Source organism: Puma concolor, chromosome D3, assembly GCF_028749965.1.
Source record: "Puma concolor isolate L17-30 chromosome D3, mPumCon1.1.hap2, whole genome shotgun sequence".
Classification (NCBI taxonomy): domain Eukaryota; kingdom Metazoa; phylum Chordata; class Mammalia; order Carnivora; family Felidae; genus Puma; species Puma concolor.
In genome coordinates this window covers 94,215,976-94,242,302 of record NC_141678.1, presented here as the reverse complement: position 1 = coordinate 94,242,302, position 26,327 = coordinate 94,215,976, and the positions used below count along the sequence as shown (strand labels likewise).

At 51.5% G+C, this 26,327-nt stretch overlaps 1 protein-coding gene across 15 annotated transcripts in view; it reads right to left on the bottom strand.

Moving 5' to 3' along the window:
• ATP9B (ATPase phospholipid transporting 9B) overlaps positions 1-26,327 on the bottom strand; it is a 250,770-nt gene that overhangs the window by 35,419 nt on the left and 189,024 nt on the right. For all 15 annotated transcript variants that reach the window (XM_086683267.1, XM_086683271.1, XM_086683265.1 and 12 more), the window contains 2 exons: positions 16,947-17,059; positions 12,924-13,172 (listed from right to left, as the gene is read on the bottom strand). In XM_086683267.1, coding sequence (XP_086539393.1) covers positions 12,924-13,172; positions 16,947-17,059 — 362 coding nt within the window. The remainder of the gene's footprint in view (positions 1-12,923; positions 13,173-16,946; positions 17,060-26,327) is intronic.

Genomic DNA, 26,327 nt, shown 5'->3' with positions numbered 1-26,327 from the left:
TTCTTCCTTTCCAGAACGTAAATTATACGAACAGTCACAAAGCGAACGCTTAATGTCTGTCCAATACTGTGAGAGACTGTTGTGTCGACAGGACTTGTTCGTGATTTTCACGTTTTGTTAGTGGAACCTGCCCACCAAAGCCACCGCCAACGGGGTCAGAGGCAGGACAGTATGCTGTGACCCCTCACCTCTGCCGGGGAGTCAATGGAAGGCCAGAACACTGCCCTGCTTAGGGGCAACTGCCTCATCGTGCAGGGAGGACTGTGGGCTCTGTTCCTGGGGGCGGGTGTCCCCACCACGGTAACGGGCCCTGGAGTGGGCTGCACACGGTCTGCACCATCAGTGTGCCTTATGGAGGGGTGCTGGGCTTATGGTCACCCCGACCTCTGCAGAGGCAGGAAACAGGTCAGCCATGTGGGGTCAACCATGTCTGCGTGAAAGAGCCCAGTAAAAACCCTGATGCCGAGGCTCAGTGGCCTTCCGGCCCTGGTGGTGCCGTGCACACGTCACACGACACGCTGGAGAAGTAAGCACGGTGCACACAACCCTCGGGGCGGGGGCGAGCGGGAGCGCACGGCAGGTCTCTGGGGGACCCCGGCCTGTGCAGCTGTGCCATGGGTTCCCTGGTAGATCTTAATCTTTGTCCCTCCGTGGTCACAGCCGGGGCCGGTCTGATAGCTGAGCACAGTCCTCCTGCCAGTGACCACCAAACCGAGGGAGGTTTTGCAGACCCTGCCTGGCAGGAGCCCTGTGCGGACCGCGTGCGGAGCAGGGGTCCAGCAAACGCCAGCACACCCCTCCAGGTGAGTCTCCCCGAGCCCAGCGAGCCCAGCCAGGGCGGGAGCAGGGGCCCCGGGCCGCGCAGAGAACGGAAAAGCCGAGTAGTGAGGCCCGGACGTTACGTGGCACTGCCCTGGGTGGACAATAAAAAGAGGAAAAATAACCTTTGAACTGGATTTGGGATTTCTCACTGCCTTTTAAAAATAAGTAGAAGCCATCTGGAAAGGGCACACCTCTGATCCTGGGAAAGACCTACGTGTCTGAACCCGGGTGACCAGGGGGAAAGGCCGAGGCGGCACAGCCCCACGCCGCAGACCTGAAAGCGGGCGGGCGGGCAGGCGGGTCTTCCCGTGGCAGGAAGCGCTCACACGCTCTCGGCTCCTGCCCACGGCAGGGGTGGACCGACTCGGCCCCCCACGCAGTCCAGGCACACAGGCTGCCGAGCAAAGGCTTGGTGGTCTCGCCGGCCATACTGGCTGGGGCGGGGCAGCCACGGTGGCCTCCCCGCCACGCTTTTCCACCCGGTGGCCACTCTCCGCTGCAGAGGATGGCAGGGCAGACCCTCCGAGGGCTGGGCGAGCCCCCACACTCCCGACCCACACCCCAGGAGCAGTCTGCATTTTTTCTACCTCCCGCACCCCGGCCCTGCTCTGGGCGTGTGTGCAGGCACAGGGACGCGTGTGGGCCTTCCTGCTCCTGAGCTGAGCGGCCGGGCTGGAGGGCAGTCCGGCATCCTGTAGGCGTGTTGAGCGTTAACCAGAGTCACTGTGCAGCTCGCGTTAGAACTCACATCGTCTGGTTTTCAAGTGTGTTACTGGGCTCCTCGAGTTTGCCAAGATCCTAAAACCACGCCACGGATAACACGGCACTGATTCAGAGCACCCCAGAGACACGGGGCCGTCACAAGAGGAGCAGGGGGGAACGTGGGTTCTGCAGCCCACCTTGGGTGGGAAAGGAAGCGCACACTGGACACGCTTTTCCTATAAAACTTCGATATAAACTGCAAATGGCCCCACACTCCCCAGGTGAAGGGCAACTGTGACGTTCTGACCCGTCAAGTGTCTCTTCCTGCCAACGCCCCATCACCTCCTTGGGGCCCCCCAGTCAGGACTTCAGGCTCTACCGGAGGACTCGCACCCGTGTGCCATTTACTGTACGCGTGCCCGCACAACCCGCCTCAGGGAGCGGCTTGTAACCGCGTCACGTCAGTGCAGGTGCCCATACAACTGTTTTTAATCATCATCGTTTCGAGGACTAAGTCTCCACGTGACGCCAACCAGGAGTGTGACCCCTTTCACAAGACAGATCCCTTAATCACCGCCCTAATGCGAGTTGCTCAGTGAAGGGTGAACAGAGGGTCTCGCTCCGGCCTTGAGCTTTCCCACCTCGTCTCAGAGCACATTGGGAGTGCAGGGGACCTGGTCGGATTCATACCAACTCTCTCATTTCTGCAAGAGAGCAGTAGTGTTTATCCAGAAGGCCTCCTAGAAACAGCTTAAATCCAGCGATATTAAATGTAGAAATTAACTAAAATTTCAGAGGCGTTGGCGTTTGGCTCTGTTTTCTTCCTAAAGACACGTAAGCAGTTAAAACACACGTCCTCTTTGAAAGCCTGCAAGCCTCGCCTGCTGTATGAGGGACGCGAGGGGGGGCTACAAGCGTGAGGGCTGGAGACCATAACCGCACACATGCACACGCACACATGCACACACGCACATGTACACGCACGCACACACACGGTGAGAGTGCTGCAGCCACAGCCCTGCTGTGCGGGAATGGCCACCTGGCTTCTGCCCAGGGAGGTGTGGCGACAGACGCGGACACTCCACTTGGAACCAACCCATGGACCCCCAGCCTCTGCCCGTCCCAGGTCTGTGCTCAGGGCTGGCGTGGCGAGCCGGCCCAACGCCCCCTCTCCACCATGCCACAGCAGGCCTTCTCTCCCGCCTCCCCTGCTCCGGAAGGTTCCCTGGGCTGCCTAAGGTGCTGCGTCCTGGCTCCCTCCCCTGTGCTCCTCTGGGTGTACCCACTCTTCTCTGAGTGGCCATCGTGACGACCTACACTTACACGTGTGGGGGTCTGCTTGTTGGTCACGTCCCGCACCCCAACCCGCAGCACATCTGGGACTTCCACGCCGGAGGCGCTCGTGTGGCCAGCACGGGACGGTCCTCCAGCCACAGAGAGCGGATGGTCTCTTACCCGGAGCGACTTAGGAGTGGAAAGCTGCTGGGGCACCTGACACAGGTGCCAGTGCATAAATGGGGCTCTTCTGAGCACCTGCTTGTGTGAGGCACTCTCCCCAGTTCTGGGAGGAGACTGGTGAGCAACCCCCCCCCCCCCCCACCAGCATCACCGGGGCCGGGAGCTAAGAAACGACGGTCTCCCTGGAAGTTACCAGTCCGCCTTTAGACCATTTCTTCACCCACAAGACGCCAGTCATCTGAAGGAAGCACCAAGCCTTATTCTTAAGGTCTTATTATTACTGTAAAATGTTTCTTTATTTGGGGGGTGGGTGGGGCAGAGAGAGGCAGAAAAAATCCCAAGCAGACTCTGTGCACTCAGTGCAGAGCCCCACGCGGCGCTTGAACCCGTGAACTGTGAGATCATGACCTGAGCTGAAACCAAGAGGTGCTCGCTTAACCGACAGAGCCACCCAGGCACCCCACCTTTACTTTTTGTTGTTAAGTATTAAGTATCACGCTAACGACAGGATTCTTCACACATGCCCCTTATTAGGTTGAACAAATTCTTTTACTTCTAGTTTACGGAGAGATTTTATTAGGAATGGATGTTTGATTTCAGTCAAGAGTGTTTTTCCCCCTGAAGCTACTGAAATGATCATACGGATTTTCCCCTTTGTCCTGTAGATAAATTATACTGATTGATTGATTCATCACAGTTGAACCAACCTTGCATTCCTGGAATAAGCCCCACTTGATCATGATGTATTACCTTTTTTATTTGTTGCCAGGCTTTATCCACTCCTACTTTGTAACAGAGTTTTGCGTCTACGTTCATAAGTGATTACGTTTCCAGTTTCTCATAATGCCTTTGTCTGGTATCAGTATCACTTTACCACCAGAGAAGCGTTTCTTCCCCTGTTGTATTCCAGAAGAGTTTGTACAGAATTGGTATTGTTTCCTCTTAAACATTTGGTAGAATTCACCTGAAGCCACCTAGCCCTGGACGTGGAAAGGTGTGTAATCGCAAATGAAATTTCTTGACTAGGTACAAGAGCTGTGATGGCTCTGGGTGTTTTCAGTAACTGTGAGAGAGCTGGGGGAGAGGAGGAGAAATTACTGATATCCACATGAGCATACGCCCTGTTCTTTTGCTGGGCAACTGAGGCCAACACGGGTACGTGGTTTCTGGGCCCCTGCAGCAGTGCGCTTCACGGGAGGCTCTTCTGCACTGGCAAAAGGCAGATGCATAGAACAGTCTAACGGGATGATGTGCATCTACTTAATTTAGTAAGCAACGTATATTGCAACCTTAACAGTGAAATAAACTGTTTAAAAAAATTTTTTTAATGTTTATTTATTTTTGAGAGAGGGAGAGACAGAGCATGAGCATGGGAGGGGCAGAGAGAGAGGGAAACACAGAATCCGAAGCAGGCTCCAGGCTCCAAGCTGTCAGCACAGAGCCCGACGCGGGGCTCGAACTCACGAGCTGTGAGATCATGACCTGAGCTGAAGTCGGACACTTAACTGACTGAGCCACCCAGGTGCCCTGAAATAAACTGTTTTTAAAACAGACAAACTAGAAACAATATAAGGAACAACAGAAGGATTTTTGATTCTGCAGATTTAGTTTCAGTAGGTTGGGGAGAAATCTAGACATCGGGGGGGTCTAGAACTCCTCAAATGTGTCCAAAGGCGGTCCAGGGCTGATAATGACCAGAAAGAACCATGATTCTGGCATTAAAAACAAAACTTCCCTTGGCCTTGGATGAGATGCCAGCAATTTCTGTGCTTACTTCTGTTCATAAACGAGGACACCTCTTTCAGAGAAGATGAAGAGTGTAGGTAAAGCATTAATAAGTGTGCTTTAAAGTCTAGCTTTAAAATTAGTTGTTTCCATCCGCACGACATGTTCCTACTTAGGTTCATGATTAAATATTTTTATTGTTGTGGTTTCGTGAACGGGACACTGTCTTCAACGTAACAGGCTGTGGTCGATACAGAAGAGTGTATGGGTTTGTGCATTTTTATTGGGGTCTCCTGAATCCTTGCCTAGATATACAGTCACACCATGTCTAAGGGGTAATTTTATTTTCTTGTAATAACTGTGATGATTTTTCCCTGCCATGCTGTCTGGATAGAGCATCTGGGACAGACAGTATGAAATGGCATTGATGTTAGCAAACATCTTTGTTTAATCCTTCGCTTGGGAAGGACTGCACAGTCTATCCAGTGTGACGGTGAGTATTGGTTTAAGACAGGTAGCACAGATCACGTTAAGAAAGATCTGTCTGGTTTCAATGGACTATTGCTGGATTTGGAGAGGAAGCTAGTGTGTCTGTTTTGATCTGGAATGGGTACTGGGTTTTAACTTAAATGCCTTTTTAAAAGTCTCTAATGGAAGTGAGATTATCAAGTGGCTTTCAACTTCTACAGAGCCGTACGGACACATCTCCTAGTCAGTCGTTCTTGTATCCCTGGGGAAGAGGTCACCTGGTCACAGTCATTGAGTAGTACTGTAGCTTTGTTGGCCTTACAGGATTTCTGGATCTTTGTTTATAAGATTTATCTCTGAGTGCCTTTTTTACTGTGTGTATATTTATACTGTGTGTCTTGATCAGATTTTAGAACTTAGGAGTAAGTTGGCCTTATGAAATGACTTAGAAGGCTTTGTACTATTTTCCTTGTTCCAGAAAAGTTTTGGGTGGGATTTATTTTTGGCTTAAAAGAACTGGCCTATAAAACTGTCTGGTCCAAAGTGGTTTTGGCAACTTTTTGAATTTTGTTTCTGGTCTACTCAGGTTTTAGGTGTTTTAGACTCCACTTGGCTAATTTATATTTTTCCCGAACATGGTTACTTAGTGAGCTTTTCAAAAATATTAGCATTGGGGCTGTTCAATACACTCACAAAAACTCAAGCCTGTTTGTCTGGTATACACTCCTCACGTGCAAATTTTGTGTGTATGCTTAGTCTGCATTCACTGGTATTATTTACTAATTTTGCCAGTCATTTTTCCATTTTATGTAGCTTTTGAATTTATTGCCTTCTCAGCCATTCCTTTTTGTTTTCCTTTCCTTTCATTTCCTTCGGTTTTGTTTTGTCTTCTGAATTGTTTACTTGGATGCAAGCTCACTTACTTCTCCTTACGGGTGAGCACAGCCTCCAGCTTGGCTTGCAGGGTGCTCGGCAGGATGCCCTCTGGCAGAAGCGGACTTTCATCTGCGGACTGCACCTGCTACGGCGCGAGCAGGAGCTGTTCGGTGTCCCCACGGAGGTCACGCCGTGTCCCTGGCCTCTCCTGACCATGGCTTCTCTCGGGTCCTATTCCCTACACTAACAGGACGTACACACAAAGCTGCTGAGGGTGGATAGAAATTGTCAGGTCTCCGGCTCAGAATCTGTCTCAGGAGCAGGTCACGCGCTGCTGCCCGCTACCCCGGTGAGGCCCTCTCCGTGGGCAGAAGCAGGGCACGCGGCTTTCCCTGTTCCCTGGGGGGTGCTCTCAGTGATGGTGTGGGCCACCTAGCACCCCGGCTCCCGTATCCGTGGCCCACAGAACACGAAACCTTCCTGGCACTCAGGTGTGGGCTCCTTAGTAAGAAAGTTTCGGTCTCCACGTGATCTCATCTGGTCGGGCAGCCTTGTCACTACATGAATAAAACGTCGGGGGTTAGTTTGTCACATCTTCCTCGGGTGCTGCCATGTTCCTATGGAAGCGGCTGCTGACGTACTAGGATGTGATCCTCAGAGGTATTCCTCTGATATGTGAAGAGAGCTCAGAGCTTAGAGGCTCACATTTCAAATGACTATTTCTAGGATTACCGAGCTTACAGAAATTTCTAATAATGTGACTACTGACAATAATACAAGGGTAAAGAGACTTGAAACGTGAATATAAAAACTGCATTTGGAGGAAGCCTGGGCTAAATGTCAGCCACAGGCCGCTTAGTGACATCCAACCCTTGTCACGGGCAACTTATGAACACATTGTCACCTCTCCATGCTCAGGAGCCAGTACAGGAAAGTATTCCCAGGGTCCTACCGCATGAGAGAAACAGAATATGAGGCAAGGTCTGATCACTAATTTTTCCCTACGATTCCATTATCCAGAAACTTCTGTGCTATTACTAACGAAAAGCTTGGGGGACGTTACTTTTCTCCTCTTGGCAGTTACACACACACCTGGCAGTTCTGCTCAGGGATGCATTTCTTACCAGGCACCTTTGAAATCGTAACCCGATCACTGACCCACACATCTTCCACTGCGGTCCCACCAGCACGCTCATAACCGAATGGAGTCACAAACACGAGAGGCAAGCTGGTCACCTGGAAAAACTGCCCCCAACAGTCACGGCGGGCCGTGCGTGCGCCTTCTCTGCTGCTCCTGAGAGCAGGGCTTCCGACGCTGACAGGGACCTGAGCCCACACGTGCTGACAAGCGCCACGGTCCGTCCCACTGCGAGGAGCACCCGCGACACAGTGAGTGTAAAACGAGAGCCCACCATGCGCGGGACGGCTCGCTTTGGTAAGTCCAGAAGCAGTGCCAGTAAGGAGGCGATATTCTTCTATATTTAAATAATCCACTTGTAGTCTGGCATAAATTTTAGCCGAGTCTTACCAAGAAATGTCCAGGTGAGGAGCTAACATCTACACCTGAAAATAATATGCAAATGCAGACCTCGCCTACGTGCAGGATGAGGCCACGGTGCGGACAAGAACATTGCTAGCGAGTAGCTAGTGTTCAGAAGTCAGCAGTCCTTAAAGTCACAGCCGACTGATCTTTTTGGACCAAAAGACACCAGAGCCCTTCAAGGTTTGTGTCACCATATGCCCTGATTGCTTGAGTTGACAACCTTCCAACGCCAAGGCTCTGCCCACTGAGCTCGTACCCGCCAGGACTGCTCGTGACATTCAGGGTCCTGGCTTCCTCTACCTGCGCTGGACATAGGACAGCTGGAGGGGGCTGGGTTGCAACTCTGTCCAGGGATTTCCAGGCAACGCCCACCGTTCACTAAGCTGCAATTTGCTCTGCTGACGCTGTAGAGACAAAGCGACGGGCAAGTGAAACTTTCTACTCTCGTAGAGAAAATGAACCGTTGATCACTTATCATAAGGAACAGGACAGGGCATCGGGGCTCCACGGGATGAATACAAGACGAGCTGCTGACACTCCAGCACTGCCACCTGCCGCACCTTAAAGTATCACCCACGTTCCACGACCACACGTCGCCACAAGTATTCAGTGACTGCACCTCAGTTTAACATGAGCTGCCCCAGAATGCAATTATTTGTATGAAACATTCACTTGTGCACACCTGCAGGGAGGGAAAAGACCCTCTGTTTGCAGGAAAATGGAAAGGAAGGCCGCTTCTGTTGTGAGGAAATGCAACTGTGACGTCAGACTCGGACACAGGAACGTTCGACTTCAGCGCGTCCTTTCGAAAGACAAAGAGGACGCGAGAGCCGTGAGTACGCAGGGACCGTGAGGGCGGAGCGCTGACGCAGAATCTGCTACAAAGCTCCCAAGCGATAGCATTGCTTATTAACCACACATGTTGTGATAGGTCAACGCTGAGGTCAGACAGAAACCATCAATTGAGCCATTTCCCTGAACAAAGCTCCAGGGTGCAATATTCTAAGCACTTTATTCAATAAAAAATGCTTTTAAAACGGTGCTTTGGTGATTGGGAACACTGCCATCATCCGTCAACCTAACTGCAGCAAAGTTCAATAAGCTAAATAATGAACCATTTAGATGATTTTCCTTGGGCCTCGGGGATTTGCAAACACTGCATCAATAAAGCTCTTTAAAAATTATGACAAAGTCTATTTTTTCATTTTCAGATTTAAAATCTGTTAGGGATTTTTTTAAGTTATTTAACATGCTGCTACTTCTAATCATTGCCCAATCTCCAAAGTAGAAGGAAAATTGTAAACAAGTAAAAAATTTAATTATAAGATTAGCAGTTCTATTTAGTTCTCGTAATCTTGGAATCAACGAAATCCCTCTCTACTGTGAATCCCTAATTTAAGATTTAAAAAGTGTTAGGACTTATATAAAAAAACAAAGATAAAAAACCCTATGTATTTTTTCTTCCTTCCTTCTTTTCCTCCTTTCTTTCTTTTTAGAGACAGCGAGGAGGGGAGAGAGGTAGCGGTGAGGGAGTGCGGGGGAGGGAGGGAGAGAGAGAATCCCAAGCAGGCTCCACGCTCAGCACGGAGCCTGACGTGGGGCTCGATCCCACAATGCTGGGATCATGACCTGAGACGAAATCAAGATTCAGATGCTCGACCAACTAAGCCACCCAGGCACCCCAAAAATCCCATGTAGTTTCAGGAAATTCGTATTTCTTTTTGGCAGGTATTAAGGTGAAATATGTAATATAATATTTTTAAAACAAATACAATTTTTCTTGAGAAACATCGGTGGTCTCAGCTTCCTGTGCTTAAGACTGAGAAATAATTCTTAATCCATAATCAAACGGGATTCTTGACAATTTCTAGCATGTTATAATACAGAACACGATGTATTCAACCCTTTCCTTACATGAAAAGGAATGTGGTCCATTTCCTTTACAGAGCAGTCACCAGTGGCCTACACTTGTCTCCAAGTGTCCACCGGAATGCTGAGACGGCAACTTCTAGATCTTATAAATCTTAGCTATTCATCTTATAGTTTCTCCTACGTTTCCTGTTACCAAATACACATATGTGCGCGCGCACACACACACACGCACACACGCACCAGATTCTTACGTCTACGTACAGAATGTAACACTCCCGGTGTTACAGGACGCTGACACCCGGAGGCGGCTGTGCCTGAGGGAGTGGGGGGCCTGGTCCTGTACACACCCAGTCTCCTCCGTACACAACAAGCTACACTCTCGAGCTTCTCGACAACCCACAGCACCGCCGCTAATCCAACGTTCACAGCCTGAGCCAATACCCCCCAAATGAGAGGGCGGGGTGACACTGTGACTCACAAAAAGATGCAGTCAGTCATCACAGTTCATTAGGTATCGAAAAGGGAAAGGCTACAAACCCCAGGGCTCTGGTTCCCACTTGATGTCATGGCCCGATATTGCCAGGAGACTGGTTTCTAGATAATTACCAAGGTCTGCTCCCCACACCTCCCTGCACGGCCTGGGCCTCGGGGCCCGGCCGAGATCTGTGCACCCCACATCCGCAGGGGGGGGGGGGGCCTAGCTGAGACTTGTGCATTCCACACCCACGGAAGAGGGGGGGGGCTCGGCTGAGACCTGTACACCCCATATTTGCAAGTAGAGGGGTCCCGGCCGAGATCTGTGCACCCCACATCCGCAGTGGGGAGGGGGGCCTGGCTGAGACCCACACACCCGAGAAGGAAGACGAGGGTCCCAGGAGGCACAGTAAGAGCACAGCCTGCCCCCCACACCCCTGCAGCACCACGTACCCTGTGCCCAGGATGTGCCAGAGGGTGACCCAGACAGGACACCGTGGAGGTAATGGTTCAGGATCAAGCGGATTTGAGACCCTGCTTTGTCTTCAGCCTTTCTCATTCTTTTCAGTGTAAGAAAACCGAGTAATCCCAAGAGCAACAGAGTTACTGTAAAGCCGTCCAACAGTAACGGTGCTTATGAAACAGTAAGGGCTCCCTTTATCTCGTCCTCATCAACGAGAACCAAGGACGGGGTGCCTGGTGGGCGCAGGCGAAAACGCCCGGGCAGAAGTCGGGGTGCGGCACTCGGGGCGCCCGTGGGAGGACCCTGCAGGGAAGGGGTGCGAGGGACGCGACAGCGGCCACAGGAGGGAGGACGTGCGGGTGTGGGCACAGACACCAGGAGGGGCCTCCAGGCGTGAGTTTGAGGGGGGAGAGGAGCAGCGGCCCTGGTCTGGGCTTCCCACGGCGAAAGGAAAACAACCCAACTTCTACCTTTTTGGCTGGTTTCTCACCGCCTTTAAGCTCTTACACGAGAAATGACGTGTTGCCCTAATTTCTAACTTAGTTTGTTCTGGTTACTATCAGATAATTTCTTGACTAAATAATCGAAGAAATGCCAATGTAACCAAATCCGCAAAAATGAATTTGGTTTCCGGAAAATACAGCAGTGCATAAAGCTTTGTAAAACACCACAAATCTGTAGGTGCTGTTTTCATCACTATGAAGTCACGTCTTTGTTTCCAATGGGGGACCCTCGGGGGGCGCTGCCCAGGAACCGCTCAGACCACTGGCCCACCTGGCTCCTGGCTCGGGCGCTGGCAGCACGCCCTGGGAGGGGCCACGGGAAGACGGCCAGGACCCGGGGGCTCTCAGCCGTGGGTGCACCTCAGCGCATCCCCAGAATGGAGAAGCGTCCAGCCCCACGAGGCCCACCCAACAATCACCGGTGGAACTGAGCCCTGTGTGCAGAAAAAGGCAGATAAACAAAACAGAAAAAAGACAATCGAGGTGTGAGCGCACCTGATGTGCAGACAGGATCAAGGGTGCCGATGTGTCCACCCGTGGCGCCCCAGGAGGCCACAGACAAGGGCTGAGGGCACCTCTGGGAACGAGACACGTCAGGACGGTCACAACCCGCCTTCTCCCGCTGCAGGGAGAGGACACAAGCCCCTTCTAGACGTGCCAGCCTGGCCAGGGCTCCTCCGTTCGGCCCCGCAACACAGGCTGCACGGTCCTCTCTGCCCGCGGCCACAAGCTGGCTCGGCCGTTACTCCCGGGACGCCTTTCCTAACACTTTAAACTCACCGCTTACCTTGTGACTTCCTGACTGATTTTAATCACTGAAACAGGGTGCAATGGTTCCAGGCTCTGCGGGGTACGTGTGGGAGCACCCGCCACTTCCCGTTCCCGGCTGCACAATGTGGCCCTGAGCGTCCGCGGCCTCACCAGCTCCCCGATGCTGACACCCTGGCAGTAAAGCGACGCCCAGTTTCCCTGCAGTGATGTTATTACAGTGGAAGGACCCCGTTCGTCTGAAATAACCTTGATAACGAGAATCACCAGGCTCCTCTCTTTAAAACATCAGACTTTTTAAAAAAAACTGTGATTTGGGGGCGCCTGGGTGGCTCAGTCAGTTGAGCCCCTGACTTCGGCTCAGGTCATGATCTCATGCTCTCAGGTCTGTGAGTTTGGGCCCCAACAGCTCGGAGCCTGGAGCCACTTCGGGTTCGGTGTCTCCCTCTCTCTCTGCCCTTCCCCCGCTCATGCTCTGTCTCTCTCTCTCTCTCTCTCTCAAAAATAAATAAAGGTTAAAACACCCTGTGATTGAAGGTTATTGTATTATCCAGTTTTAGCAGGTAAAGAAACTTGTTTGCTTCCACGGTTTGATGACAGAATCATCTCTGAAGAACCCGGAGTAGAAAACAATACATAAGAGAACTGTGTTTAAAATATACTGGCTGTACAGGAATTGGACAAATTAATTTAACAATCTAAAAATCAAAAAATGATGCAAAGTTAGAAATGACTAATTTACTGCATTTAGGATTTTACTGTTTCGTTTGTCTTCTGCAGAGTTTTGAGACGATTTGCATCCCAATTCTCTTTTGAAATAGATACACTATATCTCAATTCTGGCAAAAGAACAAAAAGAAAAAACCCAAAAAGCCCTGGAAATTTACTTGGAGGAGAGAGAGGACGACGAGGCAGGAACAGCCCCAGTCTCAGCAGCTTCAGGAAGATGGGACTTGGTCACAAAAGTTCTGGATTCTCTCACGTGCTTTCCGGTAACGGACTTAGACTTTCTGGGAGATGTGGACACACTGAGACCAAGGGCCCGTCTTGGAAAGGACCCTGACGCCAGGGGCTGCCAGCCGGGAAGAGCCGCGTGGCCCCTGGCCCGTAGCTAAGGCCTGCTAGAACTATGGTAAAGCTCGCCTCTCACCCCGTGAGAGAACTCATTCTCGCGCCTTCTGCGCCCGACTGAAACCCAAGGTGATGAGTTCTGTACTCTGATTCTCCAAGAGGCCCGGCCCCGACTGACCTCGTCCGGGCTGGCGGCCTGGTAGGTCCGGTTCCCGTCGCTGAAGTCCTGATCTGCCTCGGCGTACTCGGCCTCCCCGCCCACACCGGCTCGGGACTCGTACACGGGGCTCACGTTGTGGCACAGCGCGATGGCCTTCACCGCTTCGTGCACTCGGCTGCTGACACTTTTTCTGACTTTGGGAGCTGAAGACTGGGCTTTTCTCGGGGGCGTTGAACTGGCATTGTTTCCGCCAGCCTGGGACTGCATCTGGTAAAATACAGAATGTCATAAAGTTGAAAATACAATATAGTTGATGCTGGAGTTATTAGCATATGCTATTTTTATAAGCTAGTTAGCTAGGGATAGGAAAAGCAGCTTGGGGCGCCTGGGTGGCTCGGTCGAGTGTCCAACTCTTGATTTTGGCTCAGGTCATGGGATCGAGCCCCACGCTGGGCTCTGTGCTGGGCCTGGAGCCTGCTTGAGATTCTCTCTCTCTCCCTCTACTCCTCTCCCCTGCTCATGTATATGTTCTCAATCTCTCTAAAATAAAATACCAAAAAGAAAGAAAAAGAAAGAAAGAAAGAAAGAAAGAAAGAAAGAAAGAAAGAAAGAAGAAACAAAGAAAGAAGAAAGGAAGAAAGGAAGAAACAAAGAAGAAACGAAGAAAGAAGAAAGGAAGAAAGGAAGGAAGAAACAAAGAAAGAGGAAAGAAAGAAAGATAAAGAAAGAGGAAATGAAGAAAGAAAGAAAGAAAGAAAGAAAGAACAAAGAAAGAAGAAGGAAGGAAGGAAGGAAGAAGAAACAAAGAAGAAAGAAAAAGAGGAAGGAAGGAAGGAAGGAAGGAAGGAAGGAAGGAAGGAAGAAAGAAAGAAAGAAAGAAAGAAAGAAAGAAAGAAAGAAAGAAAGAAAGAAGAAACAAAGAAGGAAGGAAGGAAGGAAGGAAGGAAGGAAGGAAGGAAGGAAGGAAGGAAGGAAGGAAAGTAGCTCCATTTGATTATGTGGTTTGATTCGGATTCCCTTCTACAGAACAGCTATTACTACAGTTGTCATACATACCAAAATATTTGTTTCAATACTTAAAATCTGGGTGTTTCCTTTGACTAGATTCACTTGAGCCACGGCATTAACTTGCTAAGTCCTTAATAACTCATGCTGATCCTCCCTCTAACGATGGGGTTCGTTGAAGAACAAACACTAGACTTGTAAGTGCTCTCACTTTTCTTTAAAAGTGCCGTATCTCAAGGGGTATAAAGCTAAAAGCAGGAGGAAAATGCTTATGAATCTTCCTTTAGTACGATAAATTAATCCATCTCGTGACAGCCTCTGAAGTTAGGGTCTGATTTCGTGCTTAACAATCATTACACACAATAAACACTGCGTTCTGAGGAAGAATGATCCCCGTGTCAGATTTCAAAATCGTGCCCTCTCGAGGTGACTCCCCATTTACACCGTGTTTGGCTCTTGTCGCACTGAGCCGTGTCCGGGGAAGCTCACCTTCGCCAGCGAGGCGGGCGGCTGCTCACTGTCCCCCATCCTGGAGGAGGATGCCCCCCCCCCGCCACCAATAGGACCTCAGACATTCCTCAGTTAAGTTCACAGCCGCTCGTGAGTCCTCCCGAGACAGTGAGTCTCCCGCTCTTGGACGGCACGTGTAGAGCCGCTGAACCATGAACATTCTGCCCATCAAATTACAGGGTTGTCTAATGAAGGGTTTGCCTGTTCGGCACAGCAGCTGGCACTCAGACCCACATCTGCGTGCTGCTCACATGACTGCGTCACAGCAGAGACCACGGCCGACTCCCCCTTATGAATTATGTCATGTTTATTGATGGCTGTATGATTTAATTTCACACAAATGCCATTAAAGATTATGCCCTCCATCACCAAATGCTTCCAGTGGGGAAATACAATCAGATTACGAAAGATCTGTTACCTTACACTGGACCTGGTAGACTATTATCATCTTAATAAAAAGACAGAATCTAAGGAATAAAATCAATTTTACATAAAAAGTACTGTCTAACCAACAGATAGCTAATAAAAAAGGTTTTTAAAAGAACTCTTACATGGAAAAAAGTATTAAATATTTGTTGTTTTTATACAGTGACTTATCCTTTCTGCTTTTGATTCTTCTATTAAAATAGCTTATTTGGAGCTGTTAAAATCATACTAATGGATAATGTAAATTAGTTATTTTTTTAAAAAAAGATGTTCCCCGATACGATTTCCAACTAGACAAAGATTACTAGAAGAGAAGTCTTTTTTCCTTTTCCTTCTTAGATTTTCCTTCTGTTAATCAATATTCTAGGTTACACAATACTTAGCCACCCAGGTGGCTCAGTCAGTTAAGCGACCAACCCTTGATCTCAGCTCAGGTCATGATCTCGTGGTTCATGAGTTCGAGTCCCGCATAGATCCCCCTGCCTGGGATTCTCTCTCCCACTCTCTCTGCCCCACCCCTGCTCGTGCTCTCTCTCTCTCAAAATAAATAAACACTCAGAATACTCTGTCTTGAAATGAGTGACGTCCAACTCAGTAAAGCGTTTGGTTTCCAGTTTGTACCTGAGCTTGCGTAAGTGATCAGTACATACGATAAACTTACATGCATCATGGTTCTCATCTGACAGCATCTTGAAAGTAAAGTATACGATATTCTAGTAAGTGTTACAGAAGAAAGAGAAGGTTTTCACAAACTAAACACAAGGCAGACAGTCCACTGGAATCTGGTCAGAGCAGAAAGCACTCGGGGTAGGTGTGAGGAAGACAGGTCGGACGCATGACGGTCAACACAGACGGTCCACAGCCTCCCAGGGGGCCCAGAGGAGCCTGCGGACACGTGAGCCCCTCGTCCTTGGTGGACGGGAGACTTGGTCCTCTCCCTGACATACTACGTGGTGACTAAACCCTACCAAAGACTGGCGAGGAGGCAGAGAAGCAGCCTCGGAAGCGGAGACTGGTCCTCCATGGCGACCGCAGCCTTCAGTGCGAGGACCTTAAACAGACACCCCAGGGTTGTGAGGTGCGGTTACACAGAATCAGTGGGTCCACACGAGCGCAACACACACCTGGGAACAGTCTGTGGGAAGGAACCACGCAGCCTGAAAGAAACTCTGGAAAATGGTCTATGTCTGCCGTCCCTCCGCTCGCGATCTGTGATCTGTGCACGCACAGGGCCCCGTGGGCCCGACGTCGGGACCTGGAGCGTCAGGACCGTCCCAGGCCACACCACACGTGTCACTTGCAGATCCCGCCGCCTACAAAGTGTCGGGCAGGTGCTGTGACTACTGGGCTGCAACCTTGTGGGAAAGCAAGTAATTCCTATTCTCACAACCTCAGCTCCTGAGGCCCCAGTGAGAAGACGAGACTTAGGTCATGTGCCCCTCTCCCACAAAAACGTCCTTACGTAATCCAGATACAGACCACACATTTACAGACGGAATAACGTGATATCTGAGGTTCACTACAAACACGGTGAAGGACAAGGGCTATGGATGAAACAAAACCCGCTGTGCGTGGACACCTGCTGACGTGGATGACAGGGCGACGGGCTCACCACGGTACGGTGTGCCCACTGCTATTTATTGAAAAGGCAAAAAAATATGAGAAAGTCTTATTAATTATGAAGGAAAACAGAGGGACTGTTAAGAAACACATTTGAGGGAGCACCCGGGGGGCTCAGTCGGTTAAGCACCCGACTTCAACTCAGGTCATGATCTCCCGTCTGTGAGTTCGAGCCTCACGTGGGGCTCTGTGCTGACAGCTCGGAGCCCGGAGCCTGCTTCGGATTCAGTGTCTCCCTCTCGCTGCCCCTCCCCTGCTTGTGCTCTCTCTCTTTTTCTCACAAACAAACAAACATTTAAAAAAAATTAAAAAAATAGTAATAAAATAAAATAAGTCCCAAAACTGCTTCTTGATTTATAAATTAGAACCGAATATTTTGGGCCATTCAAAGAAGTCTGCCGATTTCTGCATGAATGGACACAACAGCTCAGGCTGGCTTCCGCAGACCGACCGCGTCCGCGCCAGGGTGCGCGAGCTCACCTGCGGGCACGGATTCCTGAGGTGGCCCTGGATCTCGTCCATCGTGTCTGCTCCATAAGACACAGTCCCCAGGTGCAGCCGCTTAAACACCATCTCGTTCTGGGTGAGGGTTCCTACGACAGGAGTGGCGAAGACGAAAATCAGTGCGCACACAGGAGGCCAGCAGGCCGAACACAAGACTTGCCCACCCACGTTTCCACCCGCGGGCGAATGCTCTCCTCCCTGCTCAGGCTTCCCCTCAGCACGCTCTGGAATTCCAGCACCCAAACTGTCCTTCCGCCGAGGGCCAGCGTCCGTCCTAGCTCCCTCCGCGGTGGCTCCCTGAAGACAGGGCACACTCCGCCTTTCAGTTCACGTGTGTGACCTGGCCCACACGTGGGTCCTGCACGTTCTGAGACAGGCAGGAAAGGGGAAGACACGGCCGGTCTCCGGAGTCACACCTGAGGACGCCGCCTGAGAAAGACATCAGCCAGTCCCAAATCAGCAGGCCTATTGGTTTTTTAAAAACCCAATTTTGAAAAATTAGATAATTTCCATTGAACAGAAACAGATGCGTTTAACCCTTCGCGTCCATCTGTGTCACGTGGGGCGAGAGCACGTGGGCAGGAAGGCACATTCTCCCGAGCTGGGTCTCCGACCAGTGCCCTCCGCAGATGGGGGGGGACCCTCCAGAGAGACAGTCAGGGGTCAACCCCTGGGGACTGCCGGTCCCCATGTGCCCGCCACTAACGTGTGCCTGCGCACAAGTAAGTACTTCACTCCCGGCGTGTGAGGAAGGCAGTCAGGAGAGGAGCACAGGTCAGGTTTATGAGACTCCCGGGGTCTGGCTTCCTATCAGAAACGTATACAGCCAAATACAGTGAGTAACCTCATGAAAGGCAGTGAGACAGAACATTATTTCAAAAACATGGTGAGTTTTCATTAAAAGTGACACATAAATTCACCCTGTTACACATCATGACTCTGGAAACCCCAAACTCTGTGAATATATATCACTTGATGTAAAAATATACATAGAACATGTGCATATAATTTTTGCTTACTTGCTCTTGGGGACACGTGGACGCCTGTGAACGTGTTCGTCACGTGCTGCAATGACGTGCTGTCACACAGCCTCCCTGGGCTTTTCTGCACTTACTTCAAGGCACACGGAAGGATCACCCACGGGCTGAGGTCGTCATAAACATGAATATGAACAACCCCATTGCCGATCGGTGATCATAAAAGTTGGGCTTTCCACACGGCTACGAGACACCCACAAGATATTAACTGATTTTTGCTTTCTTTGGCACACGTGACATTGAAAATACAAAGCGTTTTCCTATCTACCCTGACTCCACACACATTAGTGAGAACTAGCGTTCAAGACAAAATAGGTCATCCAACTCGGAACTCCCACCAGGACACGGAGGCCACTTGAACGTGACAGGTCAGAGGAAAGCCCATGCTGCCCGTCACGGTGTTAGGGGTGGCTCCGTCAGTCCTCCTGCACGAGTGGACACCATACGACAGACCTTCATGCATTTCAGAGAGCAGCTACTCTCACGGGGGCTTGTCTTATAAACTTTGTCTTTAACCCTTTTAATACCTTGAATAAATGGAACCCAAGTTTCCTGAAGTCAAAATTATGTGAGAAGTACAGTTTTTGGGTTATGTCGTCATTAAATAGAATTAGCTTAAAATAGTGGCTTACATTAAACAACGTAATTAAAAACAAGTCAGCCTCCAAATGAAATAAGGGAAGTTCTAGAAATGATTTCTATCAGAGATTTGAGATGAAAACGACAGTTCTCTTATCCGAAATCAAGACAATGAAATCATACGTTAATTCCTATTAGAATAGGCACAAAGTTCACCTCTGTTATGTGTGCCTGGATGAGTTCTCTGAAAAATTATTTAATGTTGCTCTAATAAAACATGTTTTACTCATCAGACTGACACAATCAGAGAATTTCCTGTCGACGTTTTTTTCTCTGATACACACTGAACGTGAGACTGGTTTACAAAGGGCTGCGGTAATGAGGCAGCTCAGAAGTGGGACTGTGACGAGTAATTCTTCTCCTAACCTGACTTCTTACCAGCGATTCTATGTATGTGGCAAAGAGAAGGATACCATGGCCTGACAGTGCCTGCGAGGAGTGAACTGTTATTTCTTTAGGTCTTTAAACCGCTAGATGCAAGTCACAGAAGACCCCAAGTAAAGAGACGCGTCTTCTCCTCCGCTCGCTGTCTTACACCACAGGGACCGCGGGGACAGGCACTTGGGAGCGCGAGTTCACTCCGCGCTGTTACTGTTTCTGTATTAATCGTTCACCCCTTCTTCTCTTCGTAAACACCGAAGTAAAATTGACATATACTATCTATTTCAGGGCCACCGTCTAGTGATTCAGTATTTTGCACTCCCCAAAATGATCTGCAGAAGTGCGGTTACCACCGGGCGCCATACGGAGCTACTACCGGACCATCGACCACGCTCCCCGTGCTGCACTGTTCGCCCCCGGGACGTACTTATTTTGTCACTGCAGGTCTGTCCCTCTTCATCCCCTTCACCTGTTTCACCCTCTGGCCACCACCTCTGTGTCTGGGGAGTCTGTTTCTCTATTGTTTGTCTGTTTAGATTACACACGTTTGAGTTTCTCTGACTTGTTTCCCTTGGCATGATACCCTCTAGATCCACCCACACTGTCGCAAATGGCAAGGTTTCATTTGTATGGCCGAGTAGTATTGTACATACACACATCTTCCTCACCATTCATCTGTCGGTGGACACTTGGGCTGTGCCTGTGTCTCGGCCACTGTAAATAACGCTGCTAGGAACACAGGGGTGCACACGGCTTTCTGAATTCGTGTTGTTTTCTTTGGCTAAATACCCAAAAGTGCGACTACTGATCACATGGTAGTTCTATTTTAAATTTTTGAGGAACCTCCACACTGTTCTCCAGAGTGGCCGCACAGTTGGCATTCCCACCAACAGTACAAGAAGGTCCCCGTTTCTCCACATCCTCAGCAACATCTGTTGTTTCCTGACTTGTTGATTTTAGCCATTATGGTGGGTGTGAGGCAGTATCTCATCGTGGTTTTGATTTGTGTTTTGTTGATGAGTGACGTGGGGCATCTTTTCATGTGTCTGTTGGCCAGGTGTGTGTCTTCTTTGAGAAATGTCTATTCGTGTCTTCTGCCCATTAAAAAAAATTTTTTTAATGTTTTTATTTATTTTTGAGACAGAGGGAGACAGACCATGAGCAGGGGAGGGGCAGAGAGAGAGGGAGTCACAGAATCTGAAGCGGGCTCCAGGCTCTAAGCTGTCAGCACAGAGCCTGACGCGGGGCTCGAACTCACGGGCCGTGAGATCGTGACCTGAGCCGAAGTCGGACCCTCAACCGATTGAGCCACCCAGGCGCCCCTGCCCATTAAAAAAAAATTTTTTTTGATGCTAAGTTGTCTAAGTTCTTTACATATTTGTGGATATTAATCCCTGTGAGATGGTGGATGTGAAAATACCTCCTCCCATTCAGTAGTTGCTCTTCCGTTTTGTTGGCAGTTTCCTTCATTGTGCAGAAGCTTTTCACTTTGATGAAATCCCATTGGTCTATTTTAGTTTTTGCTGCCCTTTCCTGGGGAGACAGATCCAAACAAATGTTGCTAAGGCCAAGGTCAAAGAGATTACGGCCTGTGTTTTCCTCTAGAACTTTTGCAGTTTCTGGTCTTTAGTTCTGTGCTAGTTTTGTGGGTATAAGAAAAAGGTCCAGTACTTTCTTCTGCACGAGGCTGTTACTGCAGAGACAGTCTCTTCCCCATCCTGTGTTCTTGTCTCCTTCGTTGGACATTAGCTGCCTGCCGTTCACGTGCGTGGGTGTTTTTGGCTCTTGACTGTTCCACTGGTCTGTTCGGTGCCGCGCTGCTAGGACTGTGGCTTTGCTGACCTTTTAGAGTTTAAGGTGCCACCATCTCCTGATCTTGTAGCGCCCAGCTCCTCCCACTCTTCCTCTAGGATGGTTGTTCTGTGCTCTGGATGCACAGCATGGCCTTGGACTCCCCTTCCCCCAACCGGTCCACATGGACCCCCATCCCCACCTGGCCTCCCCTTCTCCCCACTGGGCCACATGGACCCCCCCATCAACCCCGGCCTACCCTCCCCCAACCGGTCCACATGGACCCGCCCCCATGCCCCCTGGCCTCCCCTTCTCCCCACTGGGCCACATGGACCCCCCCATCCCCGCTGGCCTCCCTTCCCCCAACCGGTCCACCGGTCTCCCCACTGGTCCACATCCCCCCCCTCCCATCCCCCCTGGCCTCTCCCTCTCCCCACTGGTCCACATCCCCCCCCTCCCATCCCCCCTGGCCTCTCCCTCTCCCCACTGGTCCACATCCCCCCCCCTCCCATCCCCCCTGGCCTCTCCCTCTCCCCACTGGTCCACATCCCCCCCCTCCCATCCCCCCTGGCCTCCCCTTCCCCCGACGGGTCCACACTCCTCCTACATCAGCCACAGGCTCCGGTGGCCGCACGGCCTCAAGATGCAGCCACCATTCCCCAAACACCATCAACCCTCACATTCCCATCGATTTCTAACACACTTGGCATTCATTTATGCGTTTGGCAAAAAACTCCCTTAAAGGCATCGCTGTGCACTGGGTTTTGGAGGCTGACGGATCAGGGTGTGCGCCCTGTTTGTTCCCTGTGGGCCAAGGAATGTCACACTCAGTGTGTCTGCAAATAAGGAGGAGACCACGTACCTTGCCCAGCTGTGGCACAGAGTGAGTAAGATCATGTACGAAGAGCCCGAAGCACGAGGACTGGGGGTCCCTTTGCTCAAGAACCCTGCGGTGCAAAGGCAGAGAGAAGAGCACAGAGCAGGTCTGCTCCCAGGGGACGCTGAGCACGGGGGGGGGGGGGGGGGGGCAGACGTGCGGGGTCTGTGGCCACAGCCGCTGGAGGAGGATGGCAGTGAGGGCTGCAGAACTGATGAGTGTCCCGTCACCGAGGGCATCCAGGGCCTGACTTCGTTCTGGGGACTCCCGCGTGGGTCACAGTGACTGATCAGCACGGTGGTGGTGACGGTGGAGGACAAAGTCGAGGAAGGTCTAGGAGACCAGGGACGTGGTGGCAGGGCTGGAGACAGAGAAGAGGGTGCAAATCCAGAGGCTGGAGAGGCCGGGAGTTTGCTCGGGAATCTGGGCTCCGCAGGGCTGGCGGGGAGGGGGCCCGGCATGCCCGGGGGCTGTGCTCTGTTGATGGTGTCCCCGTCCCGAGGTCCCCAGCACGGAGCCGCGGGGCCCGCCGTACTGAGCCTCCTACCCCTTCAAGCTTTGGGCACATGCACACGGCAGGGCTCCGCAGAAACCACAGACCCTTCGCTCCTGGTTTTAAAGGTGCCAGCCCGCCGGACGCCCCTTGCCACAGCCTGCTGAGCGGCCAGGGCAAGCAAGCACTGTCCCCGCTCCAGGCAGAAGTAAATACGGCACAAAGAAAGTGGACCAGCCACATACGGTCAGACTGTCGGTACGTTAGTGAGACAAGAACTCAGATCCTGAGATGACAAATTCTGTCTTCTACGTGTCAACCTGCCTCAGTCCGACGGCTGCTAGCTAGCAACCAGATTCCGTGCCGCGCTAACTTGTGTCGAGGGGGATGAGGCTTCGTTCAAAGACCAGATTCAGTTAAGGTTACAATGCATTTCAGGAAACAGAGCAGATCAAATTATACCGTAGGAGAAAGTATCAGTCATTTCTAGAAAGATCTTTTGGGCTGCGTTTGGTACGTTTCAACAGGTTTTTAAACTGTCAAGAACAATCACAACATTTAACGCACTCACGTCACAGCGAATGGGAAAAATACCCCATTCGTCCAACACCGGCAACTCCGATGGCGGGATAGACACACGGCCTGAAACCCGGTCACGGAAGCAAGAGAGCGTCTGGGAGAAATATGGCCGCACGTGCAGAGCAAACACGCCGGCAGAACAGGCACTGACGCAAGCTGCTGCTTCTGTCACACATCCTCTGCGACCCCCGGGCCTTCTGAGCTCAGGCCGGACCGTCCTCCCAGGACACCGTCTCTGTCGTGCGGGGCGGACCCTCCAGCTGGAACGCTCCACGGTCTGACACTGAGCGCTACAAGTCCGCTGTTTTCACAGTCGTCATCTTCCCTGATCCTCAGAGGAGCACAGACCGGTGGGAGCAGTGCGCATCCCTGCCGCTGGAATCGGGTGGGGCCTGTGTTCGTATTCGGGGTACTGGAAATGCTAGAGGAGTACAGGACGAGAGTTCTAGAGTTTCAAAAGTTAACAACCGTCAGGTACATGAGTGCAATGACAGAAAAAAAAAGCGAATGTGCTTTTCCCAAGGACGTTGCAGTTACAGGGACGCACGCTCCCCCGCAAAGACCAAGGGACGTCGTGGTTACGGGGATGCACGCCACCCCGCAAACACAGGTGGCGTTTTTCGCTGGGGGCAGCAGAGCCTTAGCGAAGACCTTTCCCAGATGTGGCAGCCTGAGTAAGGGTGGCTGGGTTCTGTTCTGACTGATTTTGAAAGGATCATGGATTCACAGAAGGCTGCACACATACACAGAGGGGGGCCCCCGTGCCCGCCACCCGGCACCCCCTCACCACGGGCTGCTCTGCTACACTGAGAGGCGCAGCACTGGCGGTGCGTGTGGTTCCGCGTCACCATCGCGTGTGGGTCTGCGCCAGCACCTCCCTCGCCCGCGGCCGCGTCCACCCTTCCCCCGTCCCTGCCCTGGCTCAGCGCGTCAGGTCTCCACCTGCCGGACCGGGAGCTGGGTCATCTCCGGATGGCCGGGCAAGGGTGCAAGTCCAGGGTCCCCACTGGACCCTTGGGGCAGAGGGTGGGGCCACAGATCCTCCGTCAGCTTTACTGACACAGAACGGAATTTAACGCTCAAGTCTGAGGTGTACGACAGGCCGACCGGACAGACTGACATGCGGCATGCGACGGCCAAGGTCGCGCTGGCCGGCCCCTCCATCTGGCACGTCATGGGGCCACACCCGCTGCACTGACACGCACACCTTCTTGGAAGGGCTGGAACGGAAGCGTAGGAGTCCCCCGTCCCACCAGCTGGTCCTGCGGCTCGTCGTGCCGCTGGCATTTCTCACCGCTGGCTTCTCCAGCACCCCGGCTGGGGCCGGAGGCAGACCAGCAGGGAACTGAGCGCCGTCACTCCTGGGGTCCCAGGGGCCCTGCGAGCCTGCCTGCTTCCCTCCGCGCTCACGGCCCCCCTGTGTGCGCTCCATACGTCACACCAGCAGGAAGAACGGGGAGAAGGGCATCCGCTCCCCTGTTCCGGAACTGGAGGCTCTAGGTTTTATTGGAACACACTGTGAAGGCTCACTTCACCCTCTAACACTCTGGGGTCGCCTAGTTCGGTATGGAAGCTCTCCTACGCTTTCCTACGATCACAGGACACTGACAGAGACAGGTACACGTTTATAAACTACTTTCTCACGTGACAACACACAGGAGTATGGAACCCGTACTGGGTGTACCACAAACTCACTGTAACATACCACATTCTGTCGGGCGAGTCTCCCAAGCATGGATACTCAGACGGTTTACAATTTTTGCTATAAAAACGTGATTTCCGTAGGGTAGATTCTTCAAGATGAGATTTCGGAGAGCACACTCTGAATTTACACACAGCGCCACACATGTGTCCCGGGTTACACTGGTCACGGTGCCCACCGCCAGCACAGCATGCTCTGCCATGGCATCGACAGGCTTCAGGTCACGATCGCAGAGGAGTTCAGAGGCACTAGCCGTAGATTACGTTCTTAAGATGTAATTTTAGACATTCACTTACCTAGTGATAAATTAACTTCTATACCTGTTTCCTATTTAAAAAAAAAATATTAAGTTCTATTCACACATAACTGGCTAATGCTCATGTACTTAAAGAAGTCGCGAGATTACACGTTGTTACAATAAAACATTTTGTTTTCCCGTGCTTTTCTTTGAAGATCACATCTGTTTTACATCAAGGCAGTAGTGTGGGGGGGACTGGTACTTGTCAGCTGTCCAAGATGCCCACGAGGTTAGGTCTCCTGCCCCACGGCCTCGGACCAGCAGGATGTGGACGCTGCATTCGGGCCGGGTGGCTCAGCGTCTAACTGTATGCACCCAGCAGACCTGGGAGAGCTTAAGTCCCCAAGCCCAAGTCGCAGCCCCGTATCGCCTGAATCAGAGCGCCCGAGAAGAAAGCCGGTCACAAGATCCGAAGCCTGGGGACCACTCTCTCCGCAAGAGAATGCTGGCTGCATGCAGCGTATGGAGCGAGGGAAAGGATTCACTTCGGAGAATAACCGGAACGTAAAGCCCACGTCTCTGTGCCTTGGCGTTTGGACACGACACTTCTGGCAATCCACCCAGTTGACTGCAAGCCTTTCCCTTCAAAGTTAAACGCTCTGCCAACGGATCAGGGCCAATGACCGCACAAAGCAAGTTCAACGACGGTGCCTGAACGCGTTCCATCCCCTCCAGACGTATCTCCGCGGTCGTCTCAACTGTACTATACTTAGGAGAATATCCCCTTTTCCGTTTTCCACGTATCCAATCAAGGAAAAAGGAATTGCAATACGCGAATGTCGCTGTTATCAGCAAGGCAACACAACACCGCTGACCAGAAGCATCCCGCAGTAGCCCGGACGGGAGGAAGCCACCACAGCCAACGGCCAGCTTGTCTGGGGTCACGTATGCACGTGCTCAACTTACAATGCCCAGGCAGCAGGTGGACGGGGCAAACGAGTGCCAATTCCTGCCATCTGGACGACGCGAGGAATACAAAAAGTGCTAAAAGGTGAACTATGACAAAGGAACCCAAATCCCTCAGCCGCGTAAATCTCCTACACGGCACACGCCGGTCACTCAGAGAAACCTGCACAGTTTGTTCTGAATGCCACCTCACCAAACATATGCAAGGATGAGGAACAGGGCTCTGGGGCGTGAACGAGGACGTGTGCCCAGGGCACGGGTCTCAGTGCCGTCCCGCGCACCGTCCCCCTGACACTGGCTCCTTTGCGGGGGACGTTCCACTCAGCAGGGAAAACACCGACGGGAGAAGCACAGCCGTGCAGGGAGGCCTGGGTCGGGAGCCCGGGACACGCCCTTACTGGCGTCTGGAAGCTTGTGCACCTGACGGTGGGGACATCTCTGCTCTTCACACGCGTGGCCCTTGTGTCACGGGCCATCAATCTTTGCCTCGTGACTGCAAAGCTGGAAATAATTCCGAGGTTCGTGGATTTAAATACAGCGTTAGATGTAATGACTGAATGACAGTTTGGTTTCATCAAGGCGAAATATGGCCAAGCATCTGATTCAGCAACATTCTGTCCTCCATTAAACTAGCTGTGATATATTTTAGAGTAC